Source organism: Protopterus annectens, chromosome 9.part0 (genome assembly GCF_019279795.1).
Source record: "Protopterus annectens isolate FY-2018-M chromosome 9.part0, PAN1.0, whole genome shotgun sequence".
NCBI lineage: Eukaryota > Metazoa > Chordata > Ceratodontiformes > Protopteridae > Protopterus > Protopterus annectens.
Genome location: NC_056743.1, coordinates 955,935,255 through 955,960,125, shown reverse-complemented (window position 1 = coordinate 955,960,125; position 24,871 = coordinate 955,935,255). Strand labels below are relative to the sequence as shown.

At 41.5% G+C, this 24,871-nt stretch overlaps 1 protein-coding gene across 6 annotated transcripts in view; it reads left to right on the top strand.

Annotated features, from left to right (window-relative positions):
- UBQLN1 (ubiquilin 1) overlaps nucleotides 1–24,521 on the top strand; it is a 1,666,336-nt gene extending 1,641,815 nt beyond the window's left edge. For 4 of the 6 annotated variants that reach the window (XM_044083697.1, XM_044083696.1, XM_044083693.1 and 1 more), the window contains one exon: nucleotides 23,287–24,521. In XM_044083697.1, coding sequence (XP_043939632.1) covers nucleotides 23,287–23,442 — 156 coding nt within the window. In that variant the 3' untranslated portion in view covers nucleotides 23,443–24,521. The remainder of the gene's footprint in view (nucleotides 1–23,286) is intronic. The other 2 variants (XM_044083698.1, XM_044083695.1) reach the window with 1 other exon arrangement.
- Nucleotides 24,522–24,871: the final 350 nt, after the last annotated feature.

The following is a 24,871-nucleotide window of genomic DNA, read 5'->3' as shown; positions in this document are numbered from 1 at the left end:
GGGAAGCCTAAGCTGTGTGGGTAGAGTACCATAGCTTACTGTTTCTAATGCCAAGTCAGTTTTCAAAGCGAGTGTTTTGTTTTGTTTAGAAAATGGTTGTCCAGTGTTTTTGCTGCAAAATTTGAAATAAAAGTTTAAGTGAAATCCAAATCTCTGTGATAATTGTAAAAGTAAAGAAGAAAATAATATGCACGTTGGCACACTATTTGACCAGTGTTTTATGGTAAATGAAGAGAAACAACCAAGTAATGGAAGATTTGTATGGCTGGTGGGGAGCCTCGTTCATTATCCTGTATAAAGTTCAATTTGACCACAATCTGGTTCTGTTGGCTGTGGAGATGTATGCTGCAGTAAATTAGCATCATCAGCCATTCAGGTAGGTCAAACCTGCACTGAATGTTGTCAGAGCAGAGGGGATGGCAATTTTGATGACAGGGAAGGCATTGGGAGGTTAAAAATGATAGGTATCCTGCAAGCATGTAAGCTGTCCCTCCCAAAAAACAAGTAATTTGTATGCATTAATGTTTCTGATTTTTGTATGAATTGTGAGTTGTTGAACAAAAACTGCTGCAACAGGCATACTGTCTTTAATTGCTTTATTTGTTGCACTAAAGAATTAATTCATTCATTAGCAAACCTGGATTGCGAAATATAATCTGTGTGTGTTGCATTTTAGCAATATATATTTTGTAGTACCTTATTTACAGCTTCTAATAACTGTGATTGGGTTAATATTTGTCAGGCCAGTATATAGTCTGCAGTATTTGGAGTGATAATCAGAACCATCTGATTTTCAGCATCCATTATGCATTCTCTGTTGCATATTATTGTGATCTTTTCTTCTCTGCAAAAATTATTGTAAAGGATTTCTGTAGTTGGTTAAACATTGTTAACTCTATCTTGCAGGTAGAGTAGAGGACTAAAGCTGTGACTTGCTAATAAGCTGCTTCCTGTGCCAAGGATGCAATGTTTGAATATTTCCATCTTCATTTACCCACTGTGTGACCTTGAGCAAGTCACTTAACCAGAAAGTGCTGCTTTAAGATAGTTGGGAATTTGAGCTAGGCCTCTCAGTGGCTTAATGGTCTCATAGACTGCATGCCTCATAACTGTGAACCTGTGGTTGCCATTCTCTCTTGTGTAGCTGAACTGGTTCAGGAAATGTTATGGTAATGTCATTAGCACACCATTGTTTAATAGAGCAGGCCATTTATTCTTCAAGGGCAGCAGGTACTACATTTGTAGATGAAGCATTGAAATGCAAAATTGTTTGCTAACAGCATTATCTGTATTAATAATGGTTCTCTGTAGTGTAGAAGTATGATGATGACTTTTACTTCTGCAGAAATTGACTTTCTTAGTGTCATCAAAATTACAGTTCTATTTAAACTGTGCTAGATATGGCTGGGTCTTATAGTGAACTGCATTTTCATGTGGTTCATCCAGAGCTATGAAAAAGTACATGTAATGTATTTCTTCATAACAGTAAAGGGTGTACACAGCTAACAAGGTGGCTATAGCTATTGCTGGGGGTGCTTTTTGTGAATGAAAGTATGCTACTTTGGTCATTATTATCGTTAGTCATTTTTTTGACATAGACATTTGAAAAGGATGAGTTTGGGGGGTTGTCTGTGGATAAAAATGATATACTCTGCTGAGTTAATAAAGCTAAACTGTCAATCTGAAGTAGGAGCTTCATTTGTCAGCGACCTTTGGGTTACGGATCCGATCTCTGATCCGAGCCGGCAACTTCTACCACAGCATAGATCCAAGCTCCTAGCTCCTCCCTTTACCCATAATCCCCTGCCTACCCTGACTGACCCCAGATCTAGTTTGCCGCTCTTCAGGCGACAGCAACCGACGTCGGACCAAGACTTTGGAAATCCGGCCGACTGCGGGACCGCCTGACGACAGGATAACCCCCAAGTGTGATGACTGCAGCAGGGTGAAAACTCGAACATCTACATTTATGGTAGGTACAAAACTGTACTTTTCTGCTCTGGCAGTACAGATGGTTCCTACCCTCTCAGATTCACCCTCTACTTCTTGGATGAATTTGCACCTTGTTCTACCCCACAGGGATAACCAGCCCAATGCTTCCAGACCAGCCAGCAAGGTATCCTAATCTCTTCTGATACTTCACTGAACCACCCCACAGAGGAAGTCCCTAAGAAGAGGAAGTGCAAAAGGAGGCACTTGGACTCTCCTCGAGTCAGTCACTGAGGATACTGACTTTGATGAAGGAGAGGGGTCCCCAGAATCACCACCTGATGACATCTCGTTTAGAGACATTCTTGCCATCCTTAAGCAGAAGGGTGGCGGTCTTCTCAAGACCCTTCTCTGGAGGAATCAGTATTTCTGGAGGCTATTGGAGCTGGCCTATCTCCTGGGTTACTCTTCCTGCCGATGATCTCATTGATTTGGTGTCTAGGTAGGTATTGAAGGGACCTCATACAGTTGAGCCAGTCCCCAAGAGACCATACTGGATTCTGGCTCCACCAGTAGGAAAGGAATTTTGGGGTAAAGGGGTGCCAGTCGATACCATGGTTGTGACGGCAGCTACAAAAAAGGAACTGCAGGAACAGAGTTCTACTGTCCATCCTCCTAACAGAGAGTCTAGGGTGATTGACAAATTTGGCAAGTGTGTTTATGCCTTAGTGACTTTTGCATTCAGATTGCTGAACTATCTGGCACATTTTACGAGACTTCAAAGAGACTTGATTGAGGAGCTATTGAAATCTTTCTGGAACCAAAACTGCTGAGGCTAAATCTTCAGTAGTCTCTCAGTTGGCTACCGCACAAGCTATATTTAATTCATCCATGAGGCTTATCTCACACACTGCAGAAGCTGTCTGAAGGGCAGTGGGTTCTGGTACTTCCATCAGGAGACATACCTGGATATGCCTGTATGATTTTGCGGAGCTCTTCATGTTCTTGTTCGTCAATGCTCCTTTTAATGGAGCTTCTTTGTTTAGCTCTACAGTGAAGGACTCGCACTCCAGGTATGAGAAGACGACCATCTGCGGTGGGCGTGCATTTTTCAACCCCCTCAAAGGATCTTTTCCAGGAATCAGTGGGGAGGTCGAAAAATGTGGTTCTGAAAGTCCCATGGTCCTTTCCAGGACACACGTGGAAATGGGTCTCCTAGCGGCAGATGGGGGAGCTACAATGAAAGGTAATGCCCCTGTGGCAGAGGAGGCCCACAAAACCAGGGGTCTAGAGATTCCTTTTCCGACAGGACCCTTTCAGTGCTCCTGAAAGGAGGCCTGATTGCCCACTTCATTAGGCAATCAGGGGTCGCTTATCTCTGCACCAGGGAGCCTGGCTAGATGTAACAAAAGGCAGTTGAGTGCAGAGAATTATTTCCAGAAGTTATATAATTCCCTTTTCCCTACCTTCTGCATTGTTAAAAACATTTCCAGATATTCTACTCAGTCAGAGGAAAGCAGCAGTTCTAGAAATCCAAACTCTGCTAAGAAAAAGAGTAATCCAAGAGGTCCCATCAGATTGAATAGAATCCAGAACTTAAGTTTCTTTTTAGTGCCAAAGAAAATGGGGGCCCGGAGGCCAGTTTTGGATCTCAGTATATTGAACAAGTCAGTTCGGCACACAAAGTTTCAGATGGTCATGGTTCGGTGCATTCTGCCCTTTCTGGGCAAGGACAGCTGGATGTGCACAATACACCTTCAGGATGCATGGCATCGCATAACGATGAGCAGATGATCCAGAAGGTACTTGTGCTTCCGGCTGGGAGCCAGTCATTATCAGTTCAGAACAGTGTCCTTTGGCCTCACCACAGCACTCAGGTTGTTCACCAAGTGCATGGCAGTAAAAGCTCACTTGAGACTACAGGATTTCAGGTGTTTCCATATTTAGACTGGCTGTTTACCACCCTGACTAGGCATTGACTGATAGAAGCATGAGATCAGGTTCTACAGACTTGTTCACATTGTGGAATAACCATACATTGCAACAAGTCTTACTTACAACCAACCCAGACATTAGCATTCATAGGAGTAGTGTTCAACACAGTATCTATGGTAGCTTCTCTTCCACTATCAAGAGTACAAATGATAAGGATGCAGGTCATTAAAATAATTTGCAGTACCAAAATTTCAGCCCGATTCATTCTGCAAGCCCTGGGGTCAGTGTCAGTGGCAGTAATTTTAGTTCTTGTAGTGAGATTCCACATGAGAATTCTACAATGGCTGCTAGCAATACAGTGGTGGGGTCAGTGCCAGTAATTTTAGTTCTTTTAGTGAGATTCCACATGAGAATTCTACAATGGCTGCTAGCAATACAGTGGTTAGTACTTTCTCAATCCATGTCAGCAAAGATGAGAATAACTCAAGTATACAGAAGATACCTTTGCTGGTGGATGCAATTGCAACAGATATTACAAGGCTGTCCTTTCACCTTCCCTTAGCCCAAGGCCTCGGAACAATTGCGATCCAAGTAGTTTGATACATCAACAAACAAGGAGGAACCATATCTTATCCCCTGTGTCCAGAAGCCCTCAGTGTGTGGCAATGGGTGATATCTTCCAACCACTTTCTGTTAGCAATGCATATTCCTGGGAAGTCTATCGTGATAGCAGACAAACTGAGCAGGTCCATCTTACTACCTCATGAGTGATATCTCAACAACAAAGTGACAGACATGCTTTTCAGTCAGTGGGGCCAGCCTTGCTGCAGTCTTTTTGCCTGTCCCCCAAACAACAAGTGCAGCAGCTTTTTTGCCATTATCCCCCTACCAGAGGATCCCCCGAGGGATGCTGTACTCCACGACCCCCCCCCGCAGTCTTCTATATGCTTACCCTCAGATTCCCCTACTCTCCAAATTCCTACCGATTGAAAATCAGAGTAATCCTCATTGCACCTTACTGACCTCAACAGATTTGGTTTCCTTTCCTTTGACCTCACCTACAATATCCACCTTGGATTTTGGATACATCTCCATACCTTCTGTTCGCCCTGTCAGGCATGGCTCACTCTGATATCTCAAAACTCAAACTGACCAGACTAGTTTCTCCAGTTTCTGTAATAGCAGACAACCAGTGCTGTATTCCCCTGTCTGATTCCTACTTTTATCTTCCCATAAACCATCTACTAGGAAACTCTACAGAAGTAAATTGAAAATTTGTTTGTCGAGCAAAATCAAATTGAACCCTTCTCAGCCCTAGTTTAATCAGTTCTGGAATTTTTGGCGAGTCTATTTAATGGAGGTGCTAGGTTATGCACTATAAAAGTCCCAACTTTTGCAGCAGTTTCTAACTTTCATATTGGATTTCAAAAATTCTTCATTGGCTTCTTCTAAGCTGTGCAAAGCCTTTTTGAGAGGCACTGTCCTGCTAAGACCCCCTTATAAAGACACCACTCCACCATGGAATTTAAATTTGGTACTGCAAGCTTTATCATTCTCTTTGAACTGGCAGCTAAATGTGATCTTAAATTACTGACTTAGAAAACTTTCTTTCTAGTTGCAATTGCATATGCTAGAAGGATTTCAGAACTTCAGCTTTCATCTTCTTAGCCTCCATATTTTATTTTTCATAAGGATAGGGTCACATTACATACCAATGATTCCTTTCTTCCTAAGGTGGTGTCAGAATAAAACATCAACCAATCCCATTAACTTACCAGTATTCTTTAAAAAAATATATGAAAATAAACGAGAATATATGTTGCATTTATTGGATGTCCATAGACCATTATTTTTCTACCTACACAGAACAAAAGAAATTAGAAAGACAAATCAACTGTTTATCTCCTTTGCATATACTAAATTGGGCGAATCAGTTACAAAAGTAGCTAGATGGTTGAAAGATTACATTTCATTTGTCTATAACAAGTTAAATCTACCCTTACCAAAACCTTTAAAGGCTCATTCAACCAGATGTATGGCAACTTCCTCTGTGTTCCAGTCTAGAGCATCTATGGCCGATATATGTTCTGCTGCAACTTCGTCAAACCCTAATACTGTTATCACTCCTTACAAAACAGATTTGGTCGCGAGGAGAAGAGCTGTATTTGGCTCATCCGTACTTAGGAATATCCTTTGAGTCCACCCAGGATTGTAGGTAGCTGAGGACTCTGTCTCGTTAGTTGAGGAATGAATAAAAATTGACAACATCAGTTACAGAAGTTATTTACTCACCATAACGTTCCATCTGTGTTGTCCATTTTCATTCTTCCTCAACTCCCCACCTACCTAATGCCCAACCTTTCCAGTGACTGACTTCTGGTGGATTGAGAGGCTTCAAGAGCATGACTGTCATTTGTGTAGCGCTCCAGATATGGCATGCTTCAGTACTCTTCCTGTCAAGCAGCAAACAAGATCTGAGGGATGTTAGGGATTAGTGCATTATGGGAGTAGAGCATTATGGGTAGGGAAGGAGCTCAAGATTTTTTTTTTTTTGGGACCACGAGCTAATGTAACCAAGTCCGATATGAGGATCGGATATGAACCCCACTAGTTGAGGAAGAATGAAAATAGACTAGACAACACAGATGGAGTGTTATAGTAAGTACATCATTTATTTTTATTTAGTAAAGACATGGTTTCTTTAAAATGTGTTGAATGACTAAAGCAAAAACTGAAGAGTAAGACAAACTGTAAGAAAAATGAAGAGAAAAATAATCTGGTTGGTGTAGGTAGACCTGGGCGGGGTGCACTGGGTGGAATGTGTGTGTGTGTGTGGGGGGGGGGTGCTGTGGAGCCTTTTTGCCTAGGGCACCAGCTGACCAAAGGCTGGCGGCTTCCCTCTCAGATCATGCTCAGCCTATTGGCTGTCACAGGAAGAGAGAGGGATTGGAGTCTGAGCTTTTGAAAGCTGGCTAGTACTGGGTTATCTTTGTAAGATAACCCAAAATGCCACTAAGGCAGTAAGGAATTCGAACATCTACTGTTACATATAAGTAGGACTCACACAAATGTACATTACGTTACATATATAATGTACACAATTTGATTCTGACCTCTGGTTATTGGCTGGGTTTGTAGTAGTTTTTAGACTGATAGCCTAATATTTACCTATAAATCCTTTTCAGTTATTCTGTGTCACTTTATGTTTTTCTTATCTTATGTACTTTGTATGCGTGGTCCTATTATTGACAGTGGGCTGAAACTGAAATTGGTCAGTGGTTGTACTCTGCATACCTCTCAACCTGGAAAAATCAAAAATCTGGACAAGGCCCATGAAAAATAGGTACAAATCTGTATGCTGATTAACATAATATTTGCATACATAATTATGTAACCCCACCCACTCCAATGGAATTGTGGGATACCAACTTTCAAACACAAACTGAAGAACAGACAACCAAAATATGGCACCAGTGTCCCCCTGCAGCCATTCCAATGTCCCATTACCTGGCTGTTTCACTCTATTTACCATAAACACTAATGTGCATACTACTTTACTTCTACAATGATTATTAGTTGGAATTTTTTTTTTACATTTTATAGCACAATGCACAAACACTAATAGACATCTAATAAACAAAGCAATACTATCTCACAACGAAAACAGACTTAGCATTAAAACTTCTCTGCCCTTGAAACTCACATTCATTGAAACCCATACTTCATCCAAAGAAAATGTATCTGGCCAGTGGTGGATAAAGATTACTTTTGGGCTGCTTTCAGATCATAGGCCCCTTGCACACAAAAAAAGAAACATACATGTGTTTTACCTAAATATATATATATATATATATATATATATATATATATATATATATATACACACATACACACACACACACACACACACACATACACATATAACAGTAATGTAAGCCAGGCATATTGCACAGCTTCTAGAACTTATTTTCAGTTTCATTTTTTTGTTTGACTTACTCTGATTCGTGTTACCAAACCAACTCAAAAAATAGCTGAAATGCACAACAAAATACACTAGGCAAACTGCATGTTTTAAGGCTTCTAATTTTTAGTCCAAGTACTGACAGACCGTCTCCTACATGCATCCTGAAGCATCAAAACTATAATTGTAATCCAGGTGCTGTTAACTAGCCACTCTAGCTTCTCCACTGTCTGCAGCGGAAAAATGTTTTTTATCTTGAATGCGGGAAAATGTACTGTACTTGTTTAAATGCAGCACAGAACATAATTATGATTTTCTGTTCCTGAATTTGGGTCAATGATATTTTTTGTGCTTTCCACTGAGGCACAAATGCCCTTGTGCATGACATTTTCTCACTTCTGCTTCATCTGTAGCTACACCCTTGACTTGTTACACCCACCCCCTTTAAAAGTACAACACAGTACAGTATTAGCAATGCATCTGCATACTGTGGCAGTAGAACCCACAGCCTTCTGCATCAAAAGCAAGTATTTAACCTGTTATGCTATTAACAATGCAAGCAGAATTCAGCATAAGCAACACTAGACTTCTCTTTCCCTAAAGCTCTCAGCTCCTTGTAAAATCCACTCGACACTCAACTGTATTGCTCAGCTTTGCAGCACAAGAAATCTGGAAAAAAAACAAAATTTATTTGGGGGGGACAAAAGCCCAAAAACCAGGGACACATTTTGAACATCGCTTGTATAATTTTGGAAGGTTGCTAGAATAAAATGCGTTACCACCATGCCTTTCACTACCAAGTCTTGAACCCAGGACCCTGTACACTACAGTCAGAGCAACATACCACTATGCCAAATCAGCAGTTTCCTGAACTTAAATGGCTATCATTTAGTGAATTCAGTTCTCACTTCTTACCATAGCTCTAAACCTATTGTCACAAAAACCTGGACAACACCAATAATGGGGAGTACAGAATTCGGTTCTCACTTTTCACCATAGCTCTCAACCTGTTAGCACAAAAAAAAACTGGACAAAGCCAATAATAGGGGAATACATTACAGCCCTAAAAATAGGGACAAATTTCAAATACTGACCTTTTATAAACTTAAAAATTTGCTAGAATAAAAGGTTTTGTGTTACCGTTTATTTTTTGAAGAATATGAAGTCTGAAATTCAAATGCCTGTCATTATTTACTGAATTCAATCCTTCAATGATGTGCCATAAAACCACAGATTTTATGAGGAACAGAACAAACATGAGGCGTAAATCAGTTTTCACAAGGGGTGGTGGGTGGGGACTTTAGGCTCTTGCCACTTGTACTAAAGGTATACAAGGTTTGAGCCTGAGTACCTCCTGTAGCCACCAGGTATATTCACCTGGGGCATTTTACACACACACAGGTTCTATACCTCTGAAATGGCGGCTCACACACACACACAGCCTCTGAAATGGCAGATCACATACACATACACACACACACACACTCACATACACACACACAGCTTCCATACCTTTGAAATGGCAGCTCACACACACAGCTTCCATACCTCTGAAATGGCAGCTCACATACACAGCTTCCATACCTCTGAAACAGCAGCTCACACAGACACACACACACACACACACACACACACACGCACAGCTTCCATACCTCTGAAATGTCAGCTCACACATGCGCACACATACGCACATGCGCGCACACACAGCTTACCTCTGAAACAGCAGCTCACAGTAGCGATCAGCTTCCATACCTCTGAAACAGCAGCTCACAGTAACAGTCAGCATCCTTACCTCTGAAAAGGCAGCTCACAGTAGCGATCAGCTTCCATACCTCTGAAACGGCATCTCACAGTAGCGATCAGCTTCCATACCTCTGAACCCAGCAGCTCATAGTAGCGATCAGCCTTGCATCTCTCCATTCCAGCAGCATAGGAAATGGCAGCTTCCATACCTCTGCTGCAGCATATGAAACAGCAGTTCTTCCATTCTTCTGTCGGCAGCTCACACACCCCCTTCCTTCCTTCTCATCAGCCGTAGCAGTCGGCCTCACATCTCTCCATTCCAGTCCAGTCTTGCAGCTCATATATATCCATCGGCACCACCAGACTCGCATCACGGCATTCCCGCTAAACATTTGGAAAGGGATGCATGCATGTTGAGCAGCTCTAACAGGCTGGCAGCCATCTCAGGGAGCTGACGTCATCATGTTTGCGATGACATCAGCTCAAAAAGCCGGGACTTATTTTTTAAAATAAAAGTGCGGGGAAATCGGGAATTAAGGTGTGCCACTCGGGAATAGTGGCACCCCATTATTTGGACCCACAAACTCATTTTTTTACCTGGTAATTCGGTACGGTTACGAGATATGGTACTCTAACAAATTCAGTAAATAAATACATTATACATAATTGTTTTCATCTTAACAGTTATCTCTTACTGCAACATTACATCATTTTCTCAATTCCTGCCCTTCCTTAAACCTCACTCATGCTGAACATTATTCTGCATATCTTGTTCCCGCAAATTCCATTTATTTCTAAATAGTTAGCTCCTTCCTCTTTCTGAAGATCCCATCTCCTGTTCTTTTATCTTCTTTACAATAGCTGGTACTTACAGTTGGTTAGTAGGGCATATAAAATATTACATGATAAATATAGGAATCAATCAAAGTAGTTTAAAAAGGATTGGTAGGAGAGACTGGAAAGATAGTCTACAAAAGAGCAATGTGAGCATGGTTGTATGATTTCCAAATATGCATTAACACACAGAAGGTTTAGGATTTTTTGCTTGGAAGTGTTTGTACAGGTATTTTTCACATCCCAAGTACACTTCAGAGAATATTTCCTTAGGTAGATTGCAAATGTTGGTGGCATGATGGGACAGAGAGAGGTAACTGGGAATATGTTTTTTGGGAATGTATTGAGTTGGCAGATTTAAAAAAAATGCCTTTAGATTAGGTTATCAAAGTATTGGGGGTGAATGGTTGTAAGGAAATTACTCTTTTCAGCTGTGATATTGGATCTGAATTGCTCAGACATGATGAGACCATACTTAGTTTATTGCTGTTTTCTACCAAAAACGCCATTACTAGAAAATGGAAATAACTGTACCTTTTTGTACTCCCGTCAGTTAACATTAACCAGCCATCTTGGCTGAAGCTTTCACATTTTTGAAATTCAACATTTCATAAACAACATTCTTGCATACACTTTGCCCATCATTCACATTAATATTTTAACATCTATTGAAATCCACCCTGCATGTATTTTTTTTGTGTGCAGTCCAATTAACTTTAAGTAACAGATCTTAATGTTACCATAACTTTAGCAAAATTTATTGTTTGGATTAAGTCTGACAAACAGCTGCCCTAAAAATATCCACTACTGGATTCATTCCATTTACTCTGGTGAGGTAGAAAACAAACCACTCAAATAATTAACAACCCCACTGACCCAGTTATTTACAATCATCCCAGACATTGTCCCCCCTTACATGCATTCACCCTCCCTTATATCTCTATATTTCCTTATCTTAGTCTTGTCCCTCTCACTCTTATTTTTTTAATAAACTTCGATTCACCAGGGCTCCTGCTGTACTCATCTGTCCTCCTAACTTAACTGCATATTTACAGAATTAGTGAATCTAGACCCCAGCTGTGGCTTAACTTCCTTGCAGATAAGTAGAGGCCTGGCCATCTCATGCCACTGTGTATTTGCTGATATGCTTGACTTTTCTTTCTTTTCAGACCCTTCTCATCCTTGTGTCTGATTTACAACTATACCTGTTGAGCTCCAGGCCCTTTAACCTGAGCCTGTACTGCCTTTCTTATAGCACTAGAGTTGGGTGAGTGAACCAGGGGCAAAGCAGTCTACGGTCTACTAATGCAGAGGCAAATTGCCAACTTGCACTGCCGATGAGTGGGTTATAAAATCAAGCCTGCACATTATGATGGCCAGCCTAATGGAGAGACATTGAACATTTTTCTGACTTTATGTAGGAAAAAGATTTTGTGGCTTGGTGTTCTTTCTCACTGCCAGAGTGTCTTTGATAGTAACTTAGTGAATCAGCAGTTCATCCTTATCCTAGTGATGTTAAGAGAGAAAAACATGACCACATTGAATCTGCACTTCATCACCTAGGGGTCAGACCTAAACATTGCAGTACTGAGCATTCCCAGTAAAGTGCCTCTGTTTTTCCAAGCCTACTAAATTGTGAATCCACTGTGTCCGTTATGGTGTCTGCCATAAGTTAATGGCTCCATTTTCATGACCAAGCATGGGCTGGGTCCACTTAGATCTCTGGCTGTCTCTGGCTCCAGTCAGGTGATTGGGCCAGAAGGTTCATTACCAGAATTGGTCTTGATGACTGGATAGCAGAGGGGTAGAGGCCATGGTCTCCTAACGTAAAAATATGTTGACACACACACACACACACACACACACACACACACACACGCAAAGTGTATAGCAAGCTGTAAACCCATTACATCCTGGTGATAGTATAGTAGTTTGGTTGCCATGGACTCCAGATAAATAAGATGTCATTAATTCAGCAACAGCTTCTAGTTCACCATGAAAATGGGCTTTTGTACTTACTTGGTAGAGATTCAAAAAGATTGGGACATTAAGTACATGATCTGATGTTGGTAATCTTCTTTCCATTCATCACTGATGGGTTCGGTTCCGAGCCCTCGGACACGAGTCAACCTATTACCAAGCTCGCACCAGCCAAAAAAAACTCTTGAGCTAAGTCTCTACCCAGAATGCACTTCTCCCTGTTACTCCAGATCTTGTTTGCTGTGTAGCCATAAAGCCGCGTTTCAGCCGAGCTCTCAGCTAAGTGAAATCTTTTTTAATATTTGTGTAAATGTTTTTGGATATCTTCATATTTTACTAAACCTTTAGTATTGCTAGTATCTTTTCTTCAGTTTAACCTTATTCTTTCCACTCTACCCGTTGTTACCACTGGTAAACTTCAAGTATCATTGTTGGTAAGGCCTTTTCCCTTGCCCTTGTGGTATTTCTTCAATACCGTAGCTGGTATTGTTTTCTCTTGCTTAATCTGTTAGCTTTTATCTTTATTCAGGTGTTCCCCTTTCTTCTCTTCATACAGTGTATTGTTATGTTGGTGAATTTCTTGTGAGTTTTTTTAACAAAGTTGATTTCCTTATTATTGGATTATACAGTTAGCTGTGGTGTCCTTTTTTACCAAGATGTCAGATAAGAAAGGGACTTCAGGCTTTAAGCATAAAACGACAGTGAGTTCACCTGGGCTGGTGTCCTTCAGGAGTGCAAATACAATGCAAATAAAGTCCAAGTACGAAAAAATGTACTAAAATCTATAAATCTATTTAATGTGAATAAAACAAAAACAACAAAGCAAAATAAAAGTCCCTGGATATACACACGATAAGCGCTTTCGATAAAATCTTCCTCAGATCGTAGTAAAATGTGGGACTAATGTTCATTTTAAATAATGAATCCATAATTAATCATCCAATCCACAAGCGAAAAAAACGGTTTGAACCAATCGGTCATAGAGCTGTTTCACCTAATTTGCATATACGAAGCCAAAGGCTTCCGCTCTTTGCCATCATGGTTTAAGATGCAAATTCAAAATAAAATGTAAATTAGGCGTATGATATGCCCAATCCAAAATTCCAAAAATAGAACTGCAGCCAATATCAAAGTTCTAAACGAATGGACTGCTGTAATACTGTTGCGTCAATTATATAAACCTAGCAAGTATCCTTGAAATTCTTCCCATAGTGTAAACATCTCAAAAAGGCTATTTTAGTTAATCAAAACAAGCACAGTTGTTCAAAGAATCTACAAAATGAGCATCCAATCCACAAATGAAAAAAGGCAGTTTAAACCAATCAGTCATGTAATTGCATCACTAATTTGCATATACAAAATCATTGAGTTCTACTCTTTGCCATCATAGATTAAAAGTGCAGTTTCAACATAAAATGTAATTTGGGCATAAAATATGTCCAATCTAACGTCCCAAAAATCTAACTGCATCCGATGTTAGTGAAATTATTCCCATGGTATAAATATCTCAATTTGGCTATGTTAATAAATCAGAACAAATACGGTTGTTCAAAAAATCCGCAAATTGACCTTCCAATCCACAGATGAAAGAAGCAGCTTAAACCAATCAGTCATAAAATTGCATCACCTAATTTGCATATACGAAGTCATAGACTTCCGCTCTTTGCCATCATAGCTTAAAAATGCAGCTTCAACATAAGATGTAAATTGGGTATAAAATATGTCCAATCTGAAGTCCCGAAAATGTAACAACAGCCAATATCATAGTTCTAAACAAACGCTCTATTATGATGTTAAGTCAGTTGTATAAACCTGGCAAGGATCCTTGAAATTATTCCCATAATAAAGATCTCAACAAGATTGTATTAATTAGTCAAAACAAATATTGTTGTTCCAAGAATCCATAATCACAATGCTCCCCACCTCAATAAGGGGGGTGGGCTTATCAAACATGAACAGCCAATCCCTATCCCAAAAGCACAAGATCCGCCAATCAAACCAAGTACAAACCAGTCAGTATACATGCCCAAAAATTTCATCCAATCAGAAAATGCTGAACTTTTACTAGGCATTAGGTTAACTGAAAAGTTCATATGTGACGAGTTACTTAAATCTAAAATCTTGTTGACACTCATGTCCTAAAGTGTAAGAGTCAACCAAGGGACCACAGAACATCATTAACCAAACTATATTACCCATATATAAAGGTGACCTATCATTGTTGCTTCATAGGTCTTTGCGGTCAACCAAAAACTTGCGGTAGCGTTGTCGCCTCACAGTTAGATGTTGCCCGTTCGATTCTCAGTAAAGAGCGTCTTTTGTGTGGTGACATGTGTGAATGGGCATTCCTTCGTTGAAGGTTGTGCGTTAGGCCCGGCAAGCCAGCACGTAAAAATCTACTGCCAATCATTAGTGGACCGGAGTTCCGCTGTGGCGACCCCCTAACCGGGAAAAGCCGAAAGACACAACAACAACAAATAAATTAGGACACACCAATGGTAGTTCTCAGTATAAGCCATTGGTTTAAGTATGTTCTTTCTTTATAGTCTGCCTTTTCAGTCTTAATACTGGTTTTAAAGGAATAATACTATTCAAGCCTGGAGGCTGATCAGCTCTCAAATTAATTATCCATTTTGTTTCTCTTAATTCAGTTATATTCTCAATATCACCCTTCCTTGGTCCAATACAAATGTTCTCAATAGCTTTAAATAGAAATGAATGTCCTTTGTTTACATCTACATGAAGAGCCAGGGCATTGTGCGCATCTTTGTTAATAATATCTCTTTGATGTCTCTGTACTCGTTTTTTGAGCATCTGATTAGTCTTTCCCACATAGAAGGATGGGCAAGATTTGCATGTTGCCAAATAAATGACATTATAGGTTGTGCATGTTGCCTTAACATCAAAGGTGTACTTTCTGTTGGTAAATGGATGTTCAAACTGATTACTGCTATCTATGAGTACACAAATATTACAATTGCCGCACATAAATGTGCCTTTTCGCCCTTTTATTAAGTTTCTATTCTAATGGTTAGTGCACAGTAATCTTTTTATATTCTTTTTATTTTTATAACTGAATTGTTGCCTTTCTCCGACTATGTCCTTTAACTGCGGATCTTGTGTTAAAACAGGCCAAAATTGATTTATCACTTTCTGGACTTGGAAATTATCAGTGCTATAAGTCAAGAGAAACCTAATAGTGGAATTTTCTTGTTTAGGCCTGTCATTCCGTTCTCTATTAAAAGGCTGTAAGTCCTGCTCTTTATAACCTCTCTCTTTGAGATTTTTCTGTAAAATTTGTATTTCTCTATTCCGTGTTGACTTCCGGTTGCAACGTTTATAGATTCTATTAGTCTCGTTGGTCATAATATTTTTCATAATTTGTCTGGGGTGCATGCTGCTCTTCAGTAAATAATGATTTCTCCACGTACTTTTCCTGTATAATTCAAAATCAAAATTTCCTGTCTCATTAAGACTGATGTTTACATCCAAAAAACTGACAACTTGTCTAGAATAATTAGATGTAAAAGTCAAATATGAAGTAGTGGCATCGAGGTATTTATGGAATTGTTTACATTGTTCCACATCACCTTTCCCTAAGATGAACAAATCATCAACAAAACGTCCATAGTACAAAACATTGCTGTACCAAGGATTGTTGCTGTGTAGGACATGTTGTAGTTCCCATTCCACTAAGACTAAATTTGAATAACTATTGGCACAGGGGGTGCCCATGGCTACCCCCCATTTCTGTAAATAACTTTTCTCTCCATGTATAAAGTAGTTATTCTCCAAAATCAATTCAAGCAGGTCGCAAATAATTTGAGTTTCTGCTGAAGTCTTCTTAATTGAAAGTATCCTTCTAATGGATTCTATTCCAATGTCATTTGGAATAGTAGTGAAAAGGTTGTTAACATCTAAAGTAGTTAACAAAAGATCACCCTCATTCATTCTGACTAACTGGTACAAATGTGCTCGGTTTTTTTAGTTTAATGTTCTGTTCCTGTTTGTTTCCAAATATATTTTTTAAAGTTACATTTCGTCCAAAACATTTTAAATCGATGACAAATTCATCCAGACCTGATCTAAATGAAGGGATGAAAGTCAAACCTTCTTCTAGGATGGACAGCTCAGCAGATGTAAGAACATGTGTAGAAATGTTAACTACCAAGAATCTTTCTCCATATAAGGTTTCTTCCTTTTTCGATCTTGACTCTGCGATCTGTGATTCTTAAATTGATTCTGTTTCAGAAAATTTGGTAAAGTCGCAGTTAAAGGGAGATGTGTGCCATTTTTCTTGGGTATAGCCCCTGTGGCAGTAGTCCTTGATACATTCCCTAAATTGACATCTAGGGCATTGATTTGCTGGTCTTGCAATACGTGATTGGTCGGTTGACTCTCATCATCTGTGGGGTGGTATTGTTGTAGGATTCATGACAGTGATTGTAGAATTCGTTGTTTTATTAGATAGTTTGAAGTCTTTGTTCTCCTATATGTTCCTCTCTGTGCCATTCAAAGATCCTACCTTGTCTGAAATCCATAACATCTCTATTCAGTTTTTTAATCTTTTGCTCTTCACTATGGATTCATAAACATTTATGTTGAACTGCAGTGTTTCTAATTTATTGATCTGATAAGAAGTTAAATTAACTTTCTCTAATTCAGACGGTTTCTCTTTGATCAACTGTGCAATCTTTTCTTCAAGTTTAAAATATTCTAGAAGAAGCTTTATATAACGAAAACTGGTCTCTAAATTAATGGCTTGCCAGCTTGTAAGTAAGGCAGGATGTTGATTCCCATAACTGGGCATACATTTAATGTGCATGCCCCTAGGTACTACTCGATGATGGAGGCATGCTTCCAAATGGTATCTTTGCCAAATTAGTCTTTTTAATTTGAAGGCTACCGCTTCAACATCTTTAAGGATTGTATCAAAATTGGCATTGTCCACATCTTCAGGAGTGCTGTTCATCACATTTGCCTCATTCATATCGAATTGTAGGTTCAGTAGTGGATTCAAACTGACTGCCGTACTATCCATATTGGTTCCATGAATAAATTCCAAACTAGCATGGTTGCTCTTGTTCCTTCAGGCTTTAAGCATTGTACTTCTTGTAAGGGCAAGTTACCTAACAGTGATTCGCATGATGACTTTGTATACTGTTTGGGAGTGGCCTCCCCTGTTGGTGCAGCCTCCATGTGATATTTGTCAAAGTTTCAGCCGATGCACTCTTAATGAGCGCAAAAATAAACTCATTCTGAAGGGGTTACTCGAGTCTCCCTTCTCAGAGGCCATTTCTGCGATAAAGGTCTCAACTCCTCCTTCTAAGGACAAAAAGAGATCCCATTCTGTTCCTTCTTCACCATCGGGTGATCAGAGCAAACCTGAGAAATCCAAGGTCCCTAAGTTATCGTCGGAGCATAAATCTGCCTCTTCGGCTCCGTCTTCCTCATCTCTGACAGTCTCAAAACCTTCGATATCGACGCCTGCTGTGGCATATGCTCTGGCTCCAGCACCGATCATAGATCTTACTTCGTCTATTTCGACTTCGGCACCTGTAGCTACTTCGGCTCAGGGCACACCTTCGACTGCGACTTCAGTTTTCATTTTGGAACCGACCGTTTTGGCTCTGAGTGCCACTTTGGCACCGAGCATTATACCAACCTCACTGGATCTGACCCCTTTGCTTCCAGTCTCAAAACTAGACTTCGGTGCCGGCAGACCTTGCACCACGGACCCAATACTCTCCCTCCATAGACCCATTTCTGGGCGAAGCATATAACCCATTTCTCGAACATCCTAACTCTCTATCTAGAGTATCCACTAGATCCACCAGGAGCCTTTTGGAACATGACGTGGTGCGTCTTGTAGACAGCTGTTGGTAGCCAGGGGAATTCCCTCACTTTCTAAAACCCATCCACCTGCTGGACTTGGGTTGCCTTATCCACAGACTCCATCTTATACTCCGACCATCTCAGTTCCAAAGCCTTCTCCTCCGACATCCCTCTTGGAACCCATCACCTCTGCGCCTACAGTGCATCTCACTCTGGCTCCGAGTTTGTCCCTTTGGTCTTTGGTTTCCACCAAACCGGTCCTTCCTCATTCTGGGGATTGGGGGACGGGTGCATCAGTCCAAGGTATGGTCCCGACCTTCTCCTCGGTTCCCCCCTCGGCGCCGATGGCTGCATCCACACCGATCCTGCTAGAGGCTCCTCCCATGGGGGTGTGTCCGTTGGAGTGGGGTGTGTCCCCGGTCCCAGGCTCCCATCCCTCTTCAGGCAGGCCTGCCTTTCATGCGATGGAGAGGGCTCTTGCTTCTGGCAGCACTCCTTTGATGTCGGAACCCTGGTTTTTACCCCCCTGAGCTACAGCTGTCACAGACCACCCCCCCCCGGGACACAGTGCAGAAAAGCCACAGGACACCCCTGTTCAGGGTACCCACTCTTCCGAGTCCTCCTCAGAGACTCCCACTGAGGAGACCCTTCGAAAGAAGATGTGCAAGAGGAAGCATGTGGACTCGCCTGAGGAGTTCTTGATGGAAGATATGGATTACGATGATGGTGAAGGGTCCCCACGGTCACATCCTAATGTCTCCTTCGGAGACATCCTGGAGATGTTACAGCAGAATGGTGACTGGAAGCCCTCCAACCCTTTGTCTGAGGAGTTTGTGTTCCTGCAGGCTTTTCATGCCTGTCCTTCTACCTCTTGGGTGACCCCCGCCTGCCAACAAACTGGTCGTGCAGCATGGGTGGAAGAATCCCGATTCCATTGAGGTGATTCCCTGGAGACCAGACACAATGTTTTCCCCTCCTGTGGAGCATCTGCACTGATCCAAAGGGTTACCAGTTGATGCTATGGTGGTGGCCACGAAAAAGGACTTGGCTGAGGAAAGTCCCACTGTCCACCTGCCCAACAGGGAGTCCCGGGTGGTGGATAGACTTGGGAAACATGTTTTTGCATCAGGGACCTTTGCTGTATGCTCCCTGAATTATTTGGCACATTTTACAAGGCTCCAGAGGGACTTGATCTCCAAACTCTCTGGGACACTCACAGGACAGTTGTCTGACGAGGTTAGGGACAAAGTGGTCTCGCAGCTAGCAACCCTGGAATCAATATCCAATTCGTCCATGAGGTTGCGTTCACATGCGGCGGGTTTTGGTATTGTTATGAGCCATCATGCCTGGATGTGCATCTGTGACCTCATGGACCCCTTTAAGTCTTCCTTTCTGAATGCTACCATCGAAGCTTCATCCCTTTTTGGCTCCAAAGTGAAGGAGACGCTAGCCAGGTGTGAGCAAGATGGAAAAACCCTGTCTGCCGGAGGCCTGTATTTTTCTAACCCTCAACGTATCTTTTCTAGGGATCAAAGTAGTGAGAAAATGTGACATAAGAAATCTCAGGGTCCTTTCCGTGCCGCACGTGGTGATGATACTCCCAGAGGCAGAGGGGGTAACATTTCTGGAAGATGCCCCTATAGAGGCAAAGGGGGTTCCTCACAACCAAGGCTCCAGGGACTCCTCCTCTGGACTGCCTTATCAGCACTCCTGAGGTGCAGCCTGATTGCTTACCTCTGGAAGCAGCCTGGGGTAGTTTCTCTCTGCACCAAGCTGCCTGGCACTCTATCACCACTGGTCGTTGGGTGCAGAGTATTATCACCAGAGGTTACACCATTCCCCTTTCTTGTCAGCCAAAATTCCCAAGAAAACTTCCTAGTGTTCCACCCAGTGAAAAGGGAAGAGGCAGCTTCAGAGATTATAAAGCTGTCTCAAAAAAGAGTCATGCAACCAGTCCCACCAGACCAGCACGGATCCAGATTTTACTTGAGATTCTTTTTGGCGCCCAAAAAGACAGAGGACTGGAGACCCATCTTGGATCTCAGCAACTTGAGCAAGTCTATCACCCACACCAAATTCTGGATGGTCACGGTTTAGTCCATCCTTCCCTTTTTAAGAGAAGGCGATTGAATATGCTCTATAGCTCTCCGGGATGAGTATTACCTCATCAAGATGGACAAATGCTCCGGGAATCTGCTTCACTTCCTGCTAGGAGCCAGTCATTACAAATACAGCCACCAGAGTGTTCACGAAATGCATGGCCGTGGTAACAGCTCACTTGAGACTAAAAGGATTCTGGGTGTTTCCATATCTAGATGACTGGCTCCTTACCGCCCCCCACCAGGCATCTTCTGATAACTGCGCTACGACATACTCTCTGCCTGGCAAAATTGTTGGGAATAACGATACATTGGGAGAAATCAAATCTTTACCCTACACAACTAAGAGTTCATTGGAGCAGTGTTCAATACTCAGTCCTGTCTGGTATCCCTCCCTCTTCAGACTCCACCGATTGAGGCTTCACATCAAAATGATTCTTTCTCAAACTTCAGTCTCTGCAAGAGAAGTTCTCCAAGCCATAGATTCTATGGCTGTGTCAATTCAGTAGTGCCTCTAGCAAAGCTACATGTGCGAATTCTGCAATGGCTCCTTCTGTGTCAATGGTTCCCAAACTGTCATCCCCCTGGATTACAAGATTCGAATAACCAACTCCTGCAAGCAGGACCTGCTTTGGTGGATGAGGCCAGACGTAGATCTTTGGAGCCGCCCATTTCAACCCTCCCAGACAACTGCTATTGTGACCATGGATGCCTCCCTGATCAGGTGGAGGGGCCATTTCCAGGGAAAGACTCTCCAAGGCACATGGTCCATCCACCTCAGACGCTCACCTGCATATCAGTGTTCTAGAACTGAGAGCCGTGCTGTTAGCGTTGCAGGCATTCCATTCGGCTCTCCCCTCCAGGACAATTGCGATTCAGTCAGACAGAATGTCAGTGGTCTGGTAAATCAGCAAGCAAGGAGGAATCAAGTCTTACCCCCCTATAATTGATAAGCCATGAGAATTTGGCAGTGGGCAATAGCTTCCAACCTCTTTCTGATAGCAACGCATATCCCGGGGAGCTCCAATGTGATTGCGGAAAAACTGAGCCGATGCATCCTCATGCCCCACGAGTGGTCCCTCAATCCTGAGGTGGCGTATATAATTTTCATCCACTGGGGGTCAGCCTTGTTGGGATCTTTTCACCTCCTCATCAAACACCAAGTGCAGCAGCTACTTCACCCTACTTCCCCCAGAGGGGGAGTCACCGAGGGATGCTCTGATCCACAAGTGGCCCATGGGACTTCTCTATGCCTATCCTCCCATTCTTCTGATCCCACAATTTCTGAAGAAAGCTCTCCGGCTGAGATGCAAGTTGATCCTCGTAGCCCCATTCTGGCCTTGGCAAGTGTGATTCCCCTTTCTTCGGCCTCACCTAGTGTACCTGCCATGGATTCTGGACCCTCAAGGGTTGAGTCACCCAAACCTGTCCACTCTCAAGCTGACTTGGTTTCTCCACCTCCGCTAGTCGCCAGGCAGGCTAATCTTTCCTCACTTGTTCGAGACATCATTCTGGCCTCTCACAAACCATCCACCAGAAGACTATATCAAGATAAATAGAAAAGGTTTTCCATTTGATTCAAGGATTACATGCTAGACCCGTATTTGGCTCCAGTTGCTGCAGTTCCTCAATACTTGACTAAGTTTTTTGATAACGGAGCCTCTGCCTCTACAGTACAAGTGCATCTATAGGCAATTTCCAACTTTCACAATGGTATAGATGGCACCCCTCTTATCTCTTTATGCCTCTGCAAGGCTTTCCTCAAAGGGACCTCATCTCAGGCCTCCTCTCAGACAGCCCGTAGAACCGCGGAACCTCTCTTTAGTCCTCCAGTCTTTGACTGAAAAGCCCTTTGAGCCTGACCTAAAGTTTTTGTCTTGGAAATCTTTGTTCCTGGTAGCCATTACCTCTGCCAGAAGAGTTTCGGATGTGCAGGCAGTGTGTATCAAGAGGCCCTGTGTGTTTTTTCATTAAGACAGTGTCACTTCGGAAGAACCCATCCTCTCTTCCCAAAGTTGTTTCTGAATTCTCTATTAACCAGTCCATTGATCTACCAGTGTTTTTTCAGAATTTTGCCAATAGAGAAGTATTGCCTTCACACCTTAGACATACATAGACAATTAAGATTTTATCTAGATAGGACCAAACCTATCCGTAAATCTGAACAGCTTTTCGGGACCCAAAATGGGAGAAGCTGTTTTCAAGGTTACATTATCAAGATGGCTAAGGGACTGCATTTGTGTCACCTATTCCCTCCATAATGAATCGATGCCAAAAGTTAAATCCCACTCCACTAGATCTATGGCAACTTCTATAGCCTTCCATTCCAGGGCATCCATGGATGACATCTTTGCAGCAGCTACTTGGGCTAAGCCTCATACCTTTATCAAGCATTACAAATTGGACCTGGTTTCCAGGAGGAGAGCCGCCTTCAGCTCAGTGGTACTCAGGAATGTTCTTCCATAAGGACCACCCATGGACCTCAAGGTAGCTTGGGATTCTGTCCCATCAGTGATGAATGGAAAGAAGATTAACAACATCAGATAAAGAAGTTGTGTCTTACCATAATGTTCCATCTGTGTTGTACATCTTCTTTCATTCATTACTTCCCACCTTCCTTCCCCCTGCAAAGGCTCCTGGGGGATGCTTTGGGTCTAAGAGATACACTAGGGCACTTGCGTTGAAGTGGCCTCGGCTTTACTTCCTTTCTTAGCAAACTCGATCTGAGGTAACTGGGAGAAGGGCATTCTGGGTAGAGACTTAGTTCAAGAGTTTTTTTGGCTGTCACGAGCTTGGTAATAGGCCAACCCATCGTTGATGAATGATAGAAGATGGACAACACAGATGGAATTCTATGGTAAGACATAACTTCTTTTTCTGCGTACTGTATGCATGCATGCTGCTTTTCTACTTGTGTAAAGCATTGTTCAAATTTGTCTTCAGAGTTTTATACCATTTTCTTCTTTTCAGCAGGTACAAAACCCAGAAGTACAATTTCAACAGCAGCTGGAACAGCTCAGTTCAATGGGTTTCCTGAACAGAGAGGCCAACTTGCAAGCTTTAATAGCAACAGGAGGTGACATCAGTGCAGCCATTGAAAGGCTACTTGGCTCTCAGCCTTCATAGACTTAATTCCTTATACCCTGGAAAATGTAATTTATTTTTGATAAACCAGCTGATAAATCTTTAAACAACATGCTTTATTTCATTTTAACTCTTGAAATTTCATCTTGAATGAAGAACTGAAGTAAGGTGATGCTGTAAAGTGGAGTGACTTGCAGTAGTTTAAACAGTTGGAAACAATGCTTTTTTCACTCAAGATGTTGCATGCATCCAGCAATTTCTTTTTCTTCATTGCATTTATTGTGGTTTGGAAAAAACAGTATCAGCTTTACTGTTGAGTGATCATGTTTTCGTCTGACCTTAAACTGTCAAAATTGATTTGCTTTTTGAACATTAGCCATAACTAGTATACAGCCTATAAAGACTAAAACTGAAGCTACAATTTGTGGTATAATATTGCTTATTGTGACTTCGACCTGTATTTTTTTTGCTAGCAATATGGCATCAACAGTTCAGAAGACACCACCACCAGAGAAAATGTTTCTACATTTTAATTTTCATTTCCGTTCCTTGGTGTGTCGAGTAGAAATGTACTTCTAATATCCCAGAAAACTACATGCCTGTAACATTACAGTAGTGTTGTAGGCCAGGAGTATAATTGATAATTTGTGGAAGTTTGATTTATCTTTTTAAAACTAATTGGCTGTTCCACCTTTTCCAGATGGTAATAGAAAATATGCTATTTTTACAAATTTAGTTATAAAACTGGTAAAAACACTTGGCAGATGTCTGCTGTTAGTAGAGTCATGTACAGAAATAATGCATAGTATTCTTGCCTTTGAAAAATACAAAGATTGTCCTGATTGTAAATTACCTGATATACTTGTGCATTTTTGAAAAGTGTCACATGCCCACATGTTTAGTGCTTTTGCCTAGAGCTTACTGGCAGAGCCACACTCAAGTCCCATATTGCATTTTGAACTGTAATTGAGCTCTTACTTTCATTGAAAGTTTCATGTAATATTTTATTACTTTTAACTACCTTGTAAAAATACTGTACATCTCTTCAGTTTTTATCAGTAGTATTTTCTCCTCTGCACAGGTAATTAATAAATAAAACTATTCACTGTGGCTCATACCTAGCTAAAGGCTCAGTGTATACTAGTTGTACTGTTCTTTTGTGACAACATGGTTTCCACCTGTAGAAGTACTAGTTTGAAATTCATTTTGTCTGTATGTAGTCTTTTCCAAGAGTCTGTGTATATTCTGAGCACTTTTTCCTAATGTATGACATGATAATTCACATCCTCAAACGATCTGGGGCACAGCATTTGATAAGATTCCAGGAGAGTACATGGGTGCCTGTTGGGAATTTGTCACTTATTCTCTGAAGGCTGCACTTATTTTCTTTCTAGAAGACTAAACTGAAAGTTAAACGTAAATGGGTAAATAATTAAAGTAAACTTTTGAACACGGGTTGCAGATGAATGCA